The 20,422-nt window shown below is 39.7% G+C and overlaps 1 protein-coding gene across 1 annotated transcript in view; it reads right to left on the reverse strand.

The window, feature by feature from the left end:
* Window positions 1-20,422, reverse strand: part of PIK3R1 (phosphoinositide-3-kinase regulatory subunit 1) — a 99,397-nt gene that overhangs the window by 21,339 nt on the left and 57,636 nt on the right. The window contains exons 3-7 of the mRNA XM_004374527.2: window positions 9,906-9,998; window positions 9,383-9,457; window positions 3,245-3,376; window positions 2,255-2,456; window positions 1,973-2,052 (exon numbers count right to left, since the gene is read on the reverse strand). Coding sequence (XP_004374584.1) covers window positions 1,973-2,052; window positions 2,255-2,456; window positions 3,245-3,376; window positions 9,383-9,457; window positions 9,906-9,998 — 582 coding nt within the window. The remainder of the gene's footprint in view (window positions 1-1,972; window positions 2,053-2,254; window positions 2,457-3,244; window positions 3,377-9,382; window positions 9,458-9,905; window positions 9,999-20,422) is intronic.

Raw genomic sequence — 20,422 nt, forward strand, 5'->3', positions numbered from 1 at the left:
TCAACTTCTGTGAAAAGGCCGCATGAATACTAGGATAGTCTAGCAAATAAATGTTCCAGGCTTTGTCATTCTTTAGCAGAGCTGACGGAACTAATCCTCTGTTGAAATTTGCACACCAATTTCTCAGTATAGCAATGTAGGTAGTGTTCTTTGCTATGTCAAGTGGCTTCAAGGGTGCATCATGATAAGGGTTGCAAATGAATTATTACTTTGTTGGAGTTAGGATGAAACTGATAAAGATGTTTAACCAGTTTACACCAATCAGACTAATCAAACTGCACCACTGATCTGCTATACCTGGTGTAGTGAAAATTAAAAAATCTCCATGTAATAAAATCATGTGTGTCAAAACTTGCCTGGCTTTCAGCTTCCAGATGTCTCCCCTCTTCTGAGGGTGGCCACTGAGAACACCAGGCCCATCCTTCACTGCAAGCAGAGCCCAGTCCTAACTAGTTTCTGTGACATACCTCAACTTTAATCAGAAGGAACTGAAAGACCTTAGTTCAGCCCTATGGCCCAGGGTCCTACTTTGTTCGTGCTTGTCCTCTTCCTTCCCCGCCTATGTGATTAGTCTAGGGTGGGCAGCAGATAAATGGCTCAAGTGTCATGTTTCATCCCCTATCCCCTATCACAGCATACTGCTAACCTATCACTGCATTCTTTCCTACCGAGCACAAAAGCAGCCGGCAACCCCAACACAGCTCCAAAATGCATTAACAAATGATCCAAGTAGTCACCTGAGGTGAAACCTTTTGGCCACCCCCTGGACTAAAGTCCTAAGCCATACCTGTTGACAGACTTTTCTGGTATCGTCTCTGTACAACTCTGGGCATTCCCTTTGGAACATCCTGATTGCTGTGATCTAGAACCTGCAGACACCACCTTTGCCCTAACTACCATATTTGGCATCTCTATCACCTTCGGATGCTACATTTCAGGCCTGTCCACAGAAGCCCTTCCTAATACCTGCATCTTGAGCTACTGCCTAGCCCATTCTCTAACCCATCCCTGTAGGTAGGTTTTAAACCTAGCCACCCAGATGTAAACAAGTCAAGCCTGGCTGTGTATCCCCTAATAAAAGAGCACAACTAAATTCTCTATTGCATGACACTGAAAACAGCCCCTATGCCCACCATACAGAGATAAATATGGTAATCTATATGAACTACCTGTAAGGGAACAACACTTTTAATAATAAATTCATGATGCTTTATTTAAATTCTAGGCATACATTAACACTACAAGCAACACCTTCTAGTGGTCCTAAGCTTCACTTCACTTGATAGGACCCTAAACCACTATTTTAAATGACTGGCCTATAACAGTTAACTTTTTAACCAGTATATAGCAAAGTAAGGTTGTCTGGACTTTCCACAGTAGAAGAAAACTGCATGAGTTTAAATTAAATCCACTGCTAACATGGTCTACATTTTCTGCTTTGTTAAATGGCTAATTGAACACCAGCCTGCTTTCAAAGAAGTGTCTGGCTTGCTCTAACTTGCTTCAGTGAACACTCTAGTTTCATACTGTGTGCATTATTGAAAATGTTTACTTTGACAAACATTTTTTGGCATACCTACTTCCAAAAAAAACATTTCAAAATACTTTAAACTATATAGTAATTATAAATCCCCTACTTTACAAGCATTAGAAAGAAAAACAAAAAATGTCAGCAACTAAAATGAACTCCATAAATTTCTTCCACAACTAGCAGCATAAAAGTTGAGGGGGAAGGGAACCTCCTCCAACCCTTATCTAAAACCAAGATAATTTAAGAACCATACATGTCAAAATCTGAATAATATTTCCCATATACACCACCACTCAGCCTTTTTTTTTCTTTCAAATCACAAGGTAACATATTATTATGGATCTCAATTCCACGAGAATCTTATGCTACTTCAAAGGAGGTCTACAGCCACCATTTTTAAGGCTCTTTAAAATGAGAATTTAGAATTTCCAAAAGTATTACCTGGTGCAGGCTGTCGTTCATTCCATTCAGTTGAGATTAAAATTTCGATAACTTTTATGAGGTGTTCAGTATTATCAGAGCTACAAAAAAAAAAAAAAAAGAGTATTTTTAGGAACCTTTTCCCTAAAAACAAATTTTCATCTAAACACATTCAAGCCAAGGTGTATATTGTAAAATGCACATGCAGTTGTGAACTAGTATCTTTAGACTAAGTTTAATGACAAATCAATTTAGGACTACCCTCATCACCCCCAAAATATATGTTTATCTTCTTTCACTTACCTGGCTGCTGGGAATCTGAAAAGCATAGGGCTGAAAATTTCAGAGAGTACTCTTCCATTCAAGAGATTTTTGCTGGCGGTTTGAGAGAGCTTGAAGAAATGCTTTAGCAAATACTGAAGTGTAAGCCAATACTGATGAGGTATGTTAGGTGACCTAATGAGCTTCTTCAACAGCTGGATATATTCTTCAGAGCTCTGTACTTCTACAAGTTAAAAAAAACAGAGAGAGAGAAAAAAAATAAAAGACGGTTTCTACGTATCAGTGAATAAACACCTAGAAAATTTCTGTTCTTTTGCCTAATTACAGAAGGAGTCATTTAAATGAAGTCATCAGGAGAAAGACAGTACGTTTGTTCTTCTCATTAGAAAAAGCATTGCGAGAAAGTAAAAAATATCAAGTCAAATGGAAATGCAAGAAACTCTTGGTGTAAGAAACCACAGACCTTCAGGGTGTGCTGACAGAAATCTGCCCTTCAAGTGTGATTGGCTAATTTGGAGAAGTATCAGATAAGCAGCACAGGTTTTAACTTTGAAGGCTAAGAACCACAATTTCCTGTCCCCAAAGTGTCTAACTGAGCACTAGTGCCTATAACTGAGAGTTCTCTCCCCTCAACATATTTGTAATGGCCACTCAAGGAAGACAACCAGAAAACCCTAGTTACTAGGTCCTAGTCCTCGGTCCCTGAATCTGACAAGGGCACCTGGAACAACGTGTCCTTCACTGATGTAGTGAACTTTGCTAGTACTGATAAAAGGTTAACAATTAGCCATTTCAACATGCTGACAATTTTCCTAAGTAAACGAAAATCTGGGTCTTCTATTTGATGCCCAGTAAGGGAGGGAATTTGAGGTGATGGCGGGAGGAGGAGGGGCAGATTACTACTAATATTTTCTAAATAATCTCTCTTTGTATGTAGCACTGAATTAGAGTTTACAAGCACGTCCACATCTACATGCATATTCAATGAGGCTTTCAGAAGTGAAAACAAACCTTGGGCTAAAGAAATCATTTCACTGTAAACGGCTACTGGAATGACAGGATTTGGTAAGTCCAAAAGATAGCGTTTGAAAGCGTCTGCTAAAACGTGCACATCGATCATTTCCAAGTCCATGGAGGTGGCATCTGTGAAAGAAAATAAAAATAAATTTTTTTTCCAGACATTTTATTGGATCAGTTTAGTTCCTGAACATTTTATATAAATGTGATACAGGAAAGGAAGTAATAGGAGGCTAAATATAAGATACTTGAGCATTTATTAGCAGCGTTTCTCAAAGGGGTTGCTATTGTCATTTTGGGTGAAGTAAGTGTTCTTTGTGTAGGACTGTCCCACACGTTGTTTAACATTTAGCATCCCCGGCTCCCTGCCCATGATGCCTGTAGCATAGCCCCAGACGTTGGGGTAACAAAAAATAGTGCCTCCCAAACATTTCCAAACACTGTCTGGAGGGTGGATCTGCTCTGTTTGAGAAGGGTTCTATTAAGGGGTTGGTTAATAAGATAATCTTTCCTAAAACTTCAACAGGAAAATGACAAATGCAAATTGTTAGATTTCTGAAACCCTGAGTTGATAAATATTGCCTCTCAAAATTAATGCCAATTTTACCTAACAGAACGACTAATTAAGCATAAAGCTATTATAGAATTTTAGCAGTCAATCTCAAGAATAAATATCCATAAAAATAATTTTAACATTTTCAGAAATTCCTCCCCCACCCCCAATTTTGACAGGGTCATTACTAATCTAACGGAACTATCTCAGAAGAAAGATACAAGCATGCTTGCCTAGGAAATTCCTCAGCTGGAAAAGAGGTCAAGCAATTCAGTAACGGGTGACGCTACCCAAAAACACCCTCTGAGCACTCCCCAGCAGTAAGGTGCTTTGAGTACTTGGGACAGAAAAAGGCACAGTGCCAGGCAGAAAGAAGGGACTGGGAACAAAGGTCTGGAGACAGGAATGACATGGGCATCTAAGACACCAGGAAAGGCACAAGCTGTTACAGAAGGGTGTACACTGGTAATAAGAAAGATAATTTGAAGAAAATTATCAGAGGACTTAAGTGTACTCAACAGAGAAAAGGTGGGCTCAAAAAGAAAACACAACATTTTATACAGCCTCATGAAGTTGGAAAGTTGTTGTTATGGGTTGAATTGGGTCCCCCCAAAATATGTGTTGTAAATCTTAACCTCAATACCACCTGGTGGCATAGTGGCTAAGAGCTTGGCTGCTAACCGTAAGATCAGCAGTTGTAATCCACCAGGTGCTCCTTGGAAACCCTATGGGGAAGTTCTACTCTGTCCTACAGGATCACTATGAGCAATGGGTTTTATACCTGTCATTCTAATCCCACTTGGGAATGGGTTTTCTTTGTTATGTTAATGAGGAAGTATTAGTGCAGGGTGTGTCTTAAGTCAATCTCTTTGGAGAGAGAAAAAGAGCAGACTCAGCAAACAAGCACAGCTGGGGGAAGACAGATGCCATGCCACATGAAGATCACCACGATCACCAAGGAAGAGAGGCTGAAAAGAGACAAAACATTCCCCCAGAGCCCTGAATTCAGACTTCTAGCCTCCTAAACTGTGAGAAAATAAATTTCTGTTTGTTAAAGCCATCCACTTGTGGTATTTCTGTTAGCAGCACCAGATAACTAAGACAGGAGTGATGCTGAAAGTGGAGATACCAGTTTTGATTACCTGAAGCCTCTGAATTCTAATGAAGAAAGGTTCAAGGGATTATCAAGAATGGGGATTGACTGGATTGGCTGGAAGTCTAGGAGAGAATGAGGAAGAATCAAAGCTACTCCAAGGTGTCTGAGCATAAGTACATAGAAGACATAGTAACGATTGTGAGGACGGCACAGGACCGGGCGGCATTTCATTCTGTTGTACATAGGGTCCCTATGAGTCGGAACTGACTCAACGGCACCTAACAACAGAACACACAGAAGAAGGTGGTATCCTGGATACCCACGAGTTGAACATGATACTACAAATCACTCCAGGTTGAGACGGAGGCTACAAAAATTCCCTAGACACATCACTATCGTAAACCAAACTTGCCTCACTAACCAGGCAGACCTTAGGAAAGATGATCATTTACACAAACCCACAAAGCTCTGAGAAGTTTAGTCTGCTATAAAATGTGAGTAGATCATTTTGAGGAAAAGAATTGTTAAACTTAAAGGTGAATAGACAAAGGGTTAAATCGCTTAAATGTCCAGCAAAGAATTAACCAGAGGCCTATCACATTTGTAACAAGTTTGGGAAGGGCATGGAGCAGCTGGTGGGTTCAAACTCATCAACCTTTTGGTTAGCAGCCAAGTGCTTTAACCACTGTGCCACCAGGGCCCACTGGTCCCTTGTATACTTCATTTAATATATCTGTATGCCTAGTAAACTAATGTTAATAAATAAAACTAAAACCTAAACCCCTTGCCATCAAGCTGATTCCAACTCATAATGACCCCATGTGTTTCAGAGTAGAACTGTGCTCTGTAGGGTTTTCAATAACTGTAACCTTTTGGAAGTAGATTGCCAGGTCTTTCTTTCAAGATACCTCTGGGTGGTTTCAAACCATCAACTTTTTAGTTAATAGCCAAGCGCTTAACAGTTTGCACCACCCAGGGACTCCTGGTCTATAAACGTTAAGACACTACAAATTCTACATGCTCCTCCCTCAGGCAGAGTTTCTGCCGCAGTTCTCTGCTCTTGGACTGCTGAGCTACAACCCCACCAGGACACTTCCCAGCAGCACGATAATTAGGTGGGATCAGTCTCCTCTACCAGACTAAGACTACCTTGGGGCAGGGCCTGTGGCTCTCCCCTGCTCTTGTATCCCTCAATGTACTGCACATAAAATATGCTTGTTCAATGTCTGTGGCATGTAAACCTCTAGAGCGATGTTAATTCACTGAGGCTCTTCTCTAACACTTGAGGCATATTTCACGGCAGCCTTTAGAGTGTCTGAAGAAAATAACAGTATGTTAGATTCCTTTACTTTTTAATGCAACTTACAAAGCTCCTTGAAGTTTCTCACTTCTGCTCTATAAGTCTTCTTTTCTGTATTAAATCTACCCTAACATGCTTTTCCCATAGCCATACACACCTGTCACGCGATAACTTTTGAAGTCAGCCAGGTAAGAACTACATAATCTCTAGGCCAGGTTTGGGGGGAGTTTTTTCCACTCTACTTTTCACTCAGCCTGCTAGTAATAGGTAACCATAAACTCTCCAGCCTTCACTCCTGCTCCTCCTAGAATGAAGACCCGTCCCCAGCTGACCTCTAGGTCAGCGGTTCTCAATGGTTCTTGACCTCCACCTCTCCCTGAGGACATCTGGCAATGTCTGGAGACATTGTTGATGGTCACAACTGGGGGAGGCGTATGCTATTGGCATCTAGCGGGTAGAGGCCAAGGGTGCTACTAAACATTCCACACTGCACAGGACCGCCCCTACCCTCCTCCACCAAAGAATTATTCATCCTAAAACGTCAATAGGTCCAAGGTTGAGAAAGCCTAATCTAAGTGAAATAATAATAACAATAACAAAGTATCTGGAGAAAATCCATACCATTAAAAGGCAAAAGAAGCAAGAAATAATTCATTTTAGGGCAATATAGTAGAAAAAAAAGAACAAGGGCTTTTGGATTCAGGTTATTTTGGACACAAGTCACAGTTTTGCTACTTCCAAACCAAACCAAACTCGCTGCCGTCGAGTTGATTCCAACTCATAGCGACCCTATAGGACAGAGTAGAACTGCCCCACAGGGTTTTCCCAGCTATAAGTCTTTACAGAAGGAGACTGCCACATCTTTCTCCTGTGGAGCGGCTGGTGAGTTTGAACTGCCAACCTTTTGGTTGCCAGCCGAGCGCTTTAATCACTGAGCCACCATGGCTCCTCTTTGCCACTTAGCAGCTGGAAAATGTTAAGAGAAATTACTTATCTGAAGTGCCTAATAAACATGGGCTGTTTCTTCCCACATCTGTCCTTTTCAGATACAGGTAATTCACCTGGTTGGCTAAAAGCCACATTGTTTTTTTTAGGCTTAAATGAAGTGACTTATGAGCTTCTTCCTGGATTTGACAATTCTGCAGGGAAAAATCCTTAAGCTGGAAACAGTCTTGGTGGGACTACTTCCAAAAGTTTGGACAATGACAAAGTTTATTGTTTTTTTTTTTTTTTTTCCAATAAACTCATTTTTATAGCACAGAATCCAAATGAAACCAATTTCCTACGTGTGTGTTTTGATCTCAATGGGGAAGGAAAGCTGACCATCAAAATATATATTACTGACGTGAATTTGGGTTCTTTAGCTCATCTCACCAGTGATGTGAAGTTTTGTTTTTTTTTTTTTTTTTTTTTTAGCTAAACTGCATCACTGTGTATTTGGTCGCATTAAAAACCTAACCACTATTTCTCAAATAACTTCCATTTCATAGGTTTCTGTTGTCTAAACATTTCCTGTGTTTAGCATGTTCAATGTGACCAAATTTCTGACCAAAACATGTAACTCTCTTTCAACTGGCTAAGGACAAAATTTAGTATTTCCTGAACACTCTGGTAAAGCTGTTCAGAAATACAAAAAAACAAGTCTTTTCACCTTGAGCTTTCTACCAGTTAGCTCCTCGTTATCAACTCTGTGGGCAGGATGAGAGGCACAAGAGCAAAAAGGATATACCCTCTGTGTAAGACTGATTTCCATGCATAAAGGAAAAATAAAGATTTCTTAAAAATTTTATAGTTTCAAATATTTGGTCTATGCATTTCAAGTGAAATGATTACTGATAAAGATCTAGCCTCCTTTTCTCTCAGAAATATTTTTTCTAGAAACTGTCATAAGCAGCCTCTAAAATTTGCATATGTGTTTCAAACTCTCATTTACTAAATATATTTGGGCATTCTTAGCATAATTTTATACTTCTGAAGGGGCTTCTTCCAACTGGGTTTCACTCTTTGTTTCAAATCTCCAAATTTATTCTAAATTACATGAGGCAGAAAACTATTTTAAAAGGAAAAAGAAAGCATATTGGGAAGGGGAGAGTGAAGGATCTGAGAGATTCTGGAAGTTGATATGAGAAGATGACCGGCTAACATGATAGCATGTAAGCTGTAAACTGGCTCACACTTGTACAGTTTGTGCTGTATGGCAAAGCAGAGGGGGACAACTAACAGCCACTACTTGGCTGAGCTAACTAGTGTCATATAAGTGGTGTGCTGGAGCCAACGTAGTGCTCAAAATGGCCAGTTGTGCTCAACTCCTCCCAGCTCCACCTTCAGTGATATCATGTGGGCAACTTGAAATCATACACGGTGGGAATATTTACACCACCAAAAAAACCCCAAACCAAATCAGCTGCCGTTGAGTCAATTCTGACTCATGGCGATCCCATGTGTTAGAAAGTACAACTGCACTCCACAGATTTTTCAAGGCTATGAGTTTTCAGAAGCAGATCAAGAGGCGTTTTTTCCGAGGTGCTTCTGGAGAGGTTCGAACCACCAACTTTTCGGTTAGTAGTCGAGCACGTAACTGTTTGCACCATCCAGGGACCATGAAAATGCTATAAACCAGGGCTTTTTCCAAAGCTTCCCCAAGAGTTGTTTTCACCAGCACACCACTGAATATAAAATCTCATGATGTTATTCAATGTAAGTATGGCATGAGAAAGAAAAGAAAGAAAAGTAGGGGGGAGGGAGGGAAGGATGGAGGGGGAAAGGCAAAAGGAAAGGAAAGAAAGAATAGGTCAGAAGAGACATTTGTTAAACATTGAACTATAAATAGTTTTTAACAGATCCAGATGAATTAGATGTAGCCAACTGCGTAGATACGCAGAACAGACAAATCCTGAAAGATTGTTTCTTCTGTGATTTGTGCAGGACCCAGGGGCTCAACGCCGTGACGACTGCCAATGTGGCTACAGGCAGGTATCACACACTTATACCTCAGTTCAGGAGGTAAATATCAAAGGTTTGCACTGGTTTGCATGGGCACCATAATAGGGCAGAGGAACTGGTAGGGGTTAGAACGCTAGAACACTGCATGCGTTAAGGTCAACTTTTCTGTGCGTGCATTACCTGAAACAGATGGGCAAGCAGTGTCTTTCTCATTTGTACTTCTAGTTCCATGACACTTACCACAATCAAGAAGCTGTCGTAATTCTGCTGGGCTGCTAGAGCTCTGTGTTCTATATAGAGTTGAACATTCCAGACCTAGGATACAAAAACAGACTGTGTATGCAAAACACAGGTCTCTGGAGAACCTGTGAGCCTGCTGGCAGAAAGACATCCCAGTTTCCATCCAGTATCTATTCTAGATGTGTACCAAATATTCTGGGAAGTCAACTCCTACTATTAATCTTCTCTGGCATGTTAATAATCTTGGCCAAATCATCTGAGCACCAAGGAGCAAGTTAATTATATTTATTAAATTATGAAATATTTAATATAGTTTCCAAACAGTAACTACATGTTAATATAGAGTTAGAAATCACAGACCAAGATTATTTCCCTCATACACAGCCCCAAACAGTCTGCGTGTCTAGGAGAGTATCTATCCACAGTAGGTAGTGAGAAATCTATTTAACGAATGCCCAAGAGTCTAACACCCATGAAAGAAGGTTATAGCGAGATAACTGATTCCCTCTATCAGTCTGATTACCTTTCTTTTCAATGGCTTCCACTAGCTTGACAAGAAGAGGGGGAGCAATGTCAGGAGGGGCAAACTGCTCTGCAAGATCCGGAAGAGTCAAAGCTGCAAACAAACAAAATCCCATGATTAGATACATTTAATTTGGGATAATCAAATGCACTAGACAGCAACGAAGAAAATCTAAATACAAAATGATTTCATTATATCTGACAGTAGCAAACTCAGGCCGAAGCAAGAGGGACCCCTATCCTGGGGCCCTGTACTTAGAAGGCTCCTCTCTACCTCTCCTCAGAGTGTGATGAGGTTTGGGGGCTAAGGGATCCTATCTGCTTCCTCTCTCCCAGGACACACTCAGAGTGTTTATTTAGGATCCCAGAATTCCCTGCCCAAATGGCCTCTATGGCCTCTTCCCCAGGTCCATCCTTCCGGGGCCCAAGGAGTGGACTGGGGCTGGGTGGGAAGGGGCTGTTGATGGAATGGACTTTGGATGTACAAAATCCCTTGTGGTGTAGGGTGAAGTCAAGGATGGTCCAGGGGCCAGTTCTCCCCCACACCACTCTGCTCTGGGGCAGAACTATGTGATGCCCAAGAACTCTAAATTCAAATCTGGCCTCTGGCTTATTATGAAGCAATAATCATCCAAGTAGGAAGATAGAAAAGATTCTTATGGAACAGTTTGTTGATGTAATGTATAACTTTAAAATATTTAGACACAGGGTATGTAGCTACAAATATCGGGGTGAGCCTAGTGTCAGATATGGAAGTCGATACAAATAATCACTGTCTACCTGAGACTCAAATGAAGTCCCTGTGTAACCACTGCCCAATTCTTACTTTGCATACATATGGTTTGGTCAGTTAGTAGTTTAAGAAATGTGATTCTCTCATAAACTGTTTTTCCATGCTTTATTTACACGTTTACCAGCTGTAATGCTACAAAAGAAAAAAAAATCTAATTTGATGATAGTCACAAATAACTTCCTTTAACATTACATTATAGCTGTACTCTCACTCCAAAAAAATATGAAACTATTTTCAAGTAAAAATATTTTTCTCATAATATGCCAGAAGAGGGTGCTAAGTGTATTCACCTCAAAGTTTTCAAACTGCAAAACAGAGGGAAAAAGCAGTCTTTCTGAAATTATCTATACACGTGCAACTCATTTATTAGCTATCAATAAACAACTTTTTATATATTTAAAGTTTGTCACAACACACTCTTATCTAGGAACAGCTTATATACTTTAAGAAAAATGAAATATTTGCAGTTTAGTTTCACTGAGATTTTAGTGGTGTAATTATTATAAGCCATATGTAATGTTAAGCAAATTTCCAACTAAGTCCATGTTTCAAATACTAAGACTCAATATAACCAGATTCACAATACAAAATTAAAGTAAAATTATTACCTTACTAAATTTTGATCTCAGATTACTGATAAAGCATACTTTACTTTGTCAAACCTAAACCTTCTGGCTTAAGACCTTTTCAGATTGTAGTAGGAGCCCTGATGGCACAGTAGTTAACGTGCTTGGCTGCTAACCAAAGCCTGGTGGCTCGAACCCACTAGCCACTCTGCAGGAAAAAAATTGTGGCGGTCTGCTTCTGTAAAGATTATGTATAGCTTTGGAAACTCTACGGGGCTGTTCTACTCTGTCCTACAGGGTCACTATGAGTAGGAATTGACTTGACGGTAGTGGGTTTTTTTCTTTTTTGGTAACAGATGGACACATGTGACCTTGCCACCTAACTCTATTAGCCATTGCAACTGCCTGGGATAAAAGAAAAGGCTCAATCATGGAAAAACACCCTACAGCAGCACTGTCCAATAGACCTTTCTGCAAGGATGGAAACGCTCTATAGCTGTGCTATCCAGTAAGGTAGCTACCAGCCCTATGTGGCTACCGAGCTCTTGAAATATAATTACTGCGACTGAAGAACTGGATTTTTAATTTTAGTTGATTTAAACTTAAACAGCTACATGTGGGTGTAACCACAGTAAAGGAAAGCACAACTCTATGGTATCTGGTTTATAAACTGAGCAAGGGCAAATTTTGCCAATGGTAGATGAAAGATTCTTGAGTCAGCTTTGTGCTACACAGACCCCCAAGCAGCTGCCGTTGAGTCCACTCTGACTCATGGTGAGTCCACGTGTGTCAGAGTAGAATTGTGCTTCATAGAGTTTTCAACGGCTGATTTTTCGGGAGAAGATCGCCAGGACTCCCAAAGGACCCCAAAACCCAAACCAAACCCACTGCCTTCGAGTTGATTCTAATTCATAGCAACCCTATAGGACAGAGGAGAACTGCCCCATAGGGTTTCCAAGGCTGTAAGTCTTTACGGAAACAGACTCACATCTTTCTCCCACGGAGTGGCTAGTGGGTTTGAACCACTGACCTTTCAGTTAGCAGCTGAGCGCTTATCTGCTGCACCACCAGGGCTCCTCAAAAGACCCCAAAGGGCTATAAAGCTATTCCTGAGGACACAGATAGGACACCATGACACAGGGCTAAACAACAGCTCGATTTAGGCACACAAAGTTTACCACTCAGTGTCTTGGGTGACCTTGTCCTATTGCAATATCACTCTAACACATTTTGGACTTCAGAAAGGTAGAACAGACATGTCATTCACTTTCCAGACACCATAAAGACACCTAAGTGGGAACTTCATCTCGCCAGTATTTCCTACACCTGCCCAAGCCTAAGGATCACCTGGAGAACTTGTTAGGAATATAGATTTGGGGTACCATTCCAAACCCCCTGAATTAGAATATCCAGAGGAGGGGGCCTAGTAATATGTTTAGAGCTAGTAACACGCTTTCTTCCTTCAAACTGCCGTCAAGTCTATTCCAACTTATAGCGACCCTGTAGGACAGAGCTGAACTGCTCCATAGGGTTTCCAAGGCTGTAATCTTTATGGAAGTAGACTGCCACATCTTTCTCCTTCAGAGCAACTGGTCAGTTTAACCACTGAGCACTTTAGTCACTGCACCACCAGTGCTCCTTAGTAATATGCTTTAGGACATACTATTATGATAAGCAAATTCATGTGGGTAACCCCCTAAAAATTCAGCAATGTTATCTCCAAATTGCTAACTTATAAAATGCAAGTGTATCTAAAAAGCACTTAAAATACAAGTATCTTGTAAGTTTCATATGGTCTTTCTAACTAAAAGCATCGTAAAATTTTTAAAAATACTATAAATGGAAGCGTGCATGATTCCATTTCTGCAGATAATACTATAAACCGTTTCCCTTTGTCTTAGTGGATTATCAGCTCACCAAAGTACCCTCTCCCCCAAATGCCTACTACACTGAACAAAATGAAATATTATGTTATCAGCATTTGTAATAGAAGGAAAATATAAAGATAGAGAAATGATTTAGGGAAACATTAATTAGGGTTCTCCTTGGAAACCCTACGGGGCAGTTCTCTGTCCTACAGGGTCGCTATGAGTTGGAACTGACTCGACAGCAACAGGTTTGGTTTTACAGTGTCTTAGGAACCTCTAAGTGGCGCAAACGGTTAAGCACTCGGCTATTAATCTAAAGGTTGGAGGCTTGAATCGACCCAGAGGCACCTCAGAAGAAAGGGCTAGCAATCTACTTCTGAAAAATCGGCCATTAAAAAACCTGTGGAGCACAGTTCTACTCTGAAACACATGGGGTCGCCATGAGTCAGAACTGACTCCAGGCAACTCTTTGTTTTTTTTTTAAATAGTGTCTCTCCTTAGCCCTCTCAAACTTACAGTTCTTAGCCCACCCCAAAACTCAAAGGATGAAGTTTAAAAAGCAGACACAAATACACATATCCACACCATGCTTATTCAGCTCCAATGATCAATTCCTCTTCCCCTTCACTCAAATTAAACAGGATTTTTTTTAAAAAAAAAAAAAAAAAGAGCAAAAAAATCTCTTTAGTACTGGCAACTGGAAATGGAATTACTTAATAAAGAAAGGGTTTATCTCCTCCCAGAATCTCATCAACACAATTGTTTCTGCAGGCAAATATGAAAGTTAATTTAATGATATAATCTGTCTTGGAAGAAGTACAGCCAAAATGCTCCTTAGAAGCAAGGATGGTGAGACTTCATCTCACCTACTCTGGACATGTTACCAGGAGGGACTAGTCCCTGGAGAAGGACATCATGCTCGGTAAGTTAGAGGGTCAGCACAAAAGAGGAAGACCTTCAATGAGATGGACTGACACAGTGGCTCCAACAATGGGCTCAAACATAGCAATGGCCGTGAGGATGGAGCAGAACTGGGCGGTGTTTCGTTCTGTTGTACACAGGGTCGCTATGAGTTGGAACCAACTCAACGATGCCTAACAACAACAAAGATTTCATCTAATTATGATTGAAACATGCACCCAACAGTTGTTACATTGCTGAGTTGGCAAATCATGCATTTAAAAGGGTTTCCATCTCTCTATTTCTTCACTGCAGCTTGAAAACTAACTAAATAAATAAAAGCAAAATCTTCTTTGTTTCCTTAGTTCTTTCAATGTTTCCTTGCGGGGGAAAAGATAGTTTAGCTGGATGCCCTGGGTGGTACAAACAGTTAAGCACTCAACTACCAACCGAAATGTTGGTGGTTTGAACTCTCCCAGAGACAACTCAGAAAACAGACAGGCCTGCTTCCAAAATCCTTGAAAATCCTATGGAGCAGTTCCACTCTGCACATGCAGGGTTGCCATGGGTTGAAATTGACTGGATGGCAACTAACAACAACAACATTTGTTTCACTCATACAAGTGTTGTATGGAGCTTCTGAAAAGTGATGTGATAGCTAGGTACCATAAGAACACTGAAAATTTTCTCAAATTGTACAACAGATTACTTGAAAAAGATCAAATAAAAAACTAGATATATATATTAGGAAGTGTAAGTATTCCTTTTATAATGTATTGAATGGATTTTCCACTCAATTTTTAACATTAAAAAATGCTTTATTATTCAAATGTATGAGTCATCACAGCTGATCAAGATTTTGCAATGGAAGTTTTAAAAGGTAAATTTAACAAAGAGACAATTTTTTTATAACAATCTAAGGATTTCCTATTCCTTAGTACAATGTCTATAATTCAATCCATTTCTCCTTTAAAATATTTAGACACAGCATATGTGGAAGCCCTAGCCAAGAAGCCTTTACAGTTCACATCTTCTACTCTGGGCAAGGGGATCAATTACAGTTTAAAATCTGGTAAGTATTTTAAAGCAAAATATTCATTTTTACAATAATCCTAGTATCAACTATTCCTTTAATTCCATCAAGTACAATAGATTGACATTTACTTTTTCATTAGATTCCGTTTTAAGAAATGACAACTGTTAGGAATATTACCAAATTTGGCAAATTGTTCTTTGACAAGTCCATGATCAAACACCACATCATACAGTTTGATACACCAAAACAAAGTAAAACTTAAAAACAAACAAAAAATATAGACCATATAAAAAATATGGTGGCTCCCAAACAGAACACAAATTACCAGAGCATGATCCCCCTAAAGTTTACATATACTTTCTCATTAGATTTCTCCTTCCAGTAACATTTTTATACCTCTCTGAGGAGTACTTTTTGGTGTTGAAGATTGTTGTAGCACAGTATATAAGTCTGCAGAATCAAGTCCATTCCTAAGAATCTGGGTAAATTTATAGATTCCTGTACTAAAATCCAACACCGGTTTTCCACTAAGCTGAATCATTTTTGCATCCAAAGATATCAGTATTGCTCAGCAAAAAGAGAGGAAGGAACAGCAGACGCATCTAAAAGTGGTGAACCCAGGAAATGCATTACATCAAACGACAGGAGGAACCAGTCTTCAATCTGGACGAGAACACGATGAACTAGGTTGTAGAAAAAAATTCTGAAGACACATCAAATGCTGCGTTTTCCACTAGTTCTATTTTTCCCTCTCTGCCCTGGTGACAACCAATCTCATGAAACAGAAGAGGGCCTTCTCTCCAATGTTAGGCCCTTCCCAAACCACTAACACGGACAGGCCTGAATAGTCCTCGCGCACCAGTGGTGTGTGGGAGACAGCGGCATTCTTTGCATTAAGTGGTGCCAACACCGCTACAAAGTGCAAGATGAAACCAGCACACAGCTGCACCTTTTGGAGGTGTTCTCCGCAAAAAAAAAAAAAAAAACAAAAAAAGATATTTCAGAGTTAGTGCCTGGCAGAGCCGAGTAGAAAGTTTAAGCTGAAATACTGAGACTCCAGAGACTGCCCAAGCCAAGTATTTCATTACTGATGGAAGCAGCTTGGAAGTGTGTGAAAAACTGCCACTTATCTTTTAAAATGTAATAAAAATACACAGAACAGAAAGTGTATATGCAAAGGATGAATTAATATTAATTCAAGATGTTAGTCTACCTATTACTGTTGCTGAATCAAAACTTTATTTCTGTCTGAAATGATTCCTCTCATGACTTTCAACGAAAAATGTACATTCTGGTAAGTAAAAATCTAAGAAATCCCAATTCATTTCTTAAAAAAACCTCATAAGCACCTTCATGCTTTACTCCTGTAATGGTTAACACCCAGAACTTTTATATTTTTTAAGCTCTATGGGCGAAATCACAACAAACGCTAGCCTGTGCTCTATGGCTAAGATTAAAAAAAAAAAAAAAAAAAAGCCATTGCTGGTGAGTCAATTCAGAGTCATGACAACCCCATGTGTTGCACAACAGAACTGCTCCACAGAGTTTTCAAGGCTGTGACCTTTTGGAAGCAGATCACCAGGCCTTTCTTCCTAGGTGTCTCATGATGCTAAAAAATTAAACAAAAAACCTACTATATGGGTTCCCTAATTTTGGAAAAAAGTATCAAAGTGATTGAAAGCACAGATTTAAAACCAAAAAGAGTTGGCTTTAAATCCTGGTTTTACCACTTACTGAGTGTAATTTTAGGCAAGTTAATTAATTTGAACTCCAGTTTCTTCATCTGTAAAATGGGAATACTGTGAGTATAATGAGGAGCAAATGAATAATGTAAACATAGTAGGCACAGTGTCTAGTATGTAGAAAGCACAAACTAATGGATAGTTATTTTTAATGTCAGAATTACTCATATAATCCCTGTTATTAATAGATTTTTGAAATACCCAATTGCAATGGCACATTTTTAGACCAGAAACTATTATAATTAAGAAAGAATCTTCTCAATTTTTTTTAAGGTGGTAAACTGGAAGCATATTTGATATAGAAGACATCTACATAGACTCAAACCCAGTATTTTTTCAGAAGTCATAACTAAAATATCACATTATTTTCAATTTATTGCATTTTTTTCCCAATAAGGACTATAATACTAATCTATTTGAGTTATTATACTTCAGTTTTCTGAATCTCAAGGAAAAATGAAGTTGGAATGATTATGTAATAAATTATGTTGAGCTTGGAGGAACCAGAAACTTTTTTTTTTGTTTGAAGGAGGGAGAAAAAAATATATTGGCAACTGAAAATGGGAGTAGAAAGAGTAGATGTGGAAATAAATCTTCAGCCACAACTACATTATTTTCAGAGATAACTAGTAGGAGGGAATTAAAAGAGTTGCCAACAGATTTAAACTAGAAGTTTGCAAATCTTTGCAGAAACTCTAACCACATTAGCCTTTATATCTTTCCATTTATGTTCTCCACTTATCTCTTCTGCTGCTCTACAGCTTGAAAACAAATGAAATGGATCTCAGACCCTCTGCCCGTTTCGTTTTGTTTCTACATAACAGACTGGAATAGGAACCAAACAGCAGACAAGGATCTTGTTATTAAAACGTAAGCAGATATTACAGCTTTGCTTCTGATGACCTAGCTAAAGGCGGGGAGTTAAGAGATAACTGAAATGCAAGATTACATTTAATCTCTGTCAGGCTAGCCTAATTAATTGTGATTCTTATCACCTCAACTGGAGTCTGATTTAGAGATTACAATGTACAGTGTATAGCAAATTAAAATGCTGGGCAGGAGGTAAATGCAGAAGAAAGGAACTTCTCCTTCTCCCCTCCAGGAAAAGACTTTATACTTGAGTCCAGAGGATTTCAGAGGCTAATGATTTAAAAAGGAAGTTGGTCTTTTGGTCTGTTAGTTTAGAAATATTTCATATGAAGTGTGACCCAGAGGCCCCAAAAGGGAAGGAAAGAAGGGAGTAAACCTCCTAACTACACACAGTGGGCCCTTGACTATTTGTTGAATGCAGATGTGAGTGAATGAATAACACTAAACACTGACCAGGAGCCACACTCCATATGAAGCATTTTACAGACATGTTTTTATTTATTTTCCATAGCACTTCAAAGACCAAACCCCAAAAAAAACAAACTCATTGCCGTCGAGTCGATTCCAACTCATAGCAACCCTACAGGACAGAGTAAAACCACCCATAGAATTTCGAAGGAGCACCTGGTGGATTTGAACTGCCAACCCTTTGGTTAGCAGCCTTAGCTCTTAACCATTATGCCACCAGGGTTTCCAGTTCAAAGACAGACAGGCTTTATTATCCTCAATTTAAAGGTGAGGAAACTGAGACAGAGAGAAATTAAGCAATTTGGCCAAGGTCACACAGCTCGTAAGTTGTTCCCATGAGTTCAGTCTGGGCCAGTCTTCCTTTCACCAGAGTATACAAGTCCCAGTCAATGAATGAACCTGTGTAAGTTTCCCAGAAGTTCCTTCCAAGGCTCCCTGATTTAAAGGGTAACTAGTACACATGTAGTTGATGCTTGGTCCCACAAGTGAGTAATCATAATACTTTCTGAAGTGTTCAGGTATGACTAATGGAGTCTCTGGGTAATGCAAATGGCGACCAAAAGATTAGAGGTTCAAGTTCACCCAGAGGTGACTTGAAGGAAAGACCTGGTGATCTACTTCTGAAAAACCAGCACTGAAAACCCTATGGAGCACAGTACTACTCTGACACTCATGGGGTTGCCATGACTCGGAATGGACTTGGAAGGTTTTTATCCTGATATCATCAGTTTTTGTAGTACCCCCGCAAATAAACATGTCAGTACATTCTCCCTCACTATAAAATGCTTTGAAAGGCATATAATTAACATTTAAACAGCAAATTAACATAAAAACCTAAGACCTAGGTAAACAATGGAAGCCCCTCTTAATAATAAGGAGCAGGGGCATTCCGGGTAACCAACCTATCTCTGCTTCATGGTTGAAGGTAAACATGTGGAGACACTCCTCCTCCATATATATACATATATATGTTTATAAATACAATTTTTACTAAATATTTAATGTTAGGACTTTCATTAAAATATGAGGACTCACTTGTGAGAGCAAAGGCATTTGCTACTGTGTAATATGCAAACAGATATATGTCCAGTTTCTAAAACCAAAATTCTGTGCTTAACCACCACCTTGAACAAATGGCCAGTTAAAAACCAGTTACTCTGCAATTACATTAACATCAAATGGTTCGATTTTAACAGCACAGCACTTTCTGAACAAATATGTCACTCCACAATTTTCAAAAGGTAAGTTCTATTTAGGAGTGGGATGCCGTCCAGTAGTTAAATTTACAAAAACAATGTAAAACAAAAATGCATCCCAAACTGATCTGTCACATGGACATCGGTTCCTTTCCTCTGAGGGAAGAGCAGGTACACATGGCAACATCAGAGGCAGCAATGGAGGAAGAGCCATCACCATTAGTCAGTTTGCTAAGCAGAGCAAGTTCAAAGCAAGTTCATTGGAGCAGAAAGTTCCCTGCCTCTGTGGAGTTGATGGAGAGAAGGGATGTTACGGGTTTTTTAAAGAGCAGGCAGAGGGGCGATGCATAATTTTGCCTCCCCTCACTAAGCATGCCTGTTTATCAGCAATGAATCAACACCTTATATTACACTTCATGCAAATGACAGTGGCAGTTTGGCACTTGATGCTGTCTCCCTGCCAGAGTTTGTATTCACTCCTACTGTTGTCTGTGAGAAGTGAAAATAAATGTGTCCCCCTTCCCTCCAAGCTTCCTTGTCCTTGAAATAAAGCTTCCTCCAAGCCCACAGCTCAGAGGCTAAGCTATATAGCAGATGGCAATGTCTCCTGCAGAGTGTATAATCACGAAACTCATAGACTAGGAAATTAATATAGCTAAAACAAAAATACAGGCACCGATGGCTCTTGCAGATCATGCAGTGAGGATCTCAAGTTAATCCAATTCTTTTTTTTTTCCGTACAAAAATTTATACATACATTGTTATGTGACTCTAATTGCTCTCCCCATAATGTGATAGCACACTCCTCCTTTCCACCCCTGATTCCCCATGTCCATTCAGCCAGCTCCCAATCCTCTCTGCCTTCCCATCTCACCTCCGAACAGAAGCTGCCCATTTAGTCTCTTGTATCTACTTGAGCTAAGAGGCACACTCCTCACGAGTATCGCTTTATGTCCCACAGTCCAGTCCAATCCCTCTCTAAAGAGCTGGCCTCGTAAATTGTTTTAGTTCTGGGCTGATAGAGAATCCAGGGGCCGTGCTTTCCGGGATTCCTCCAGTCTCAGTCATACCATTAAGCC

The sequence above is a fragment of the Trichechus manatus genome, unplaced genomic scaffold, assembly GCF_000243295.1.
Source record: "Trichechus manatus latirostris isolate Lorelei unplaced genomic scaffold, TriManLat1.0 scaffold00029, whole genome shotgun sequence".
Lineage (NCBI taxonomy): Eukaryota > Metazoa > Chordata > Mammalia > Sirenia > Trichechidae > Trichechus > Trichechus manatus.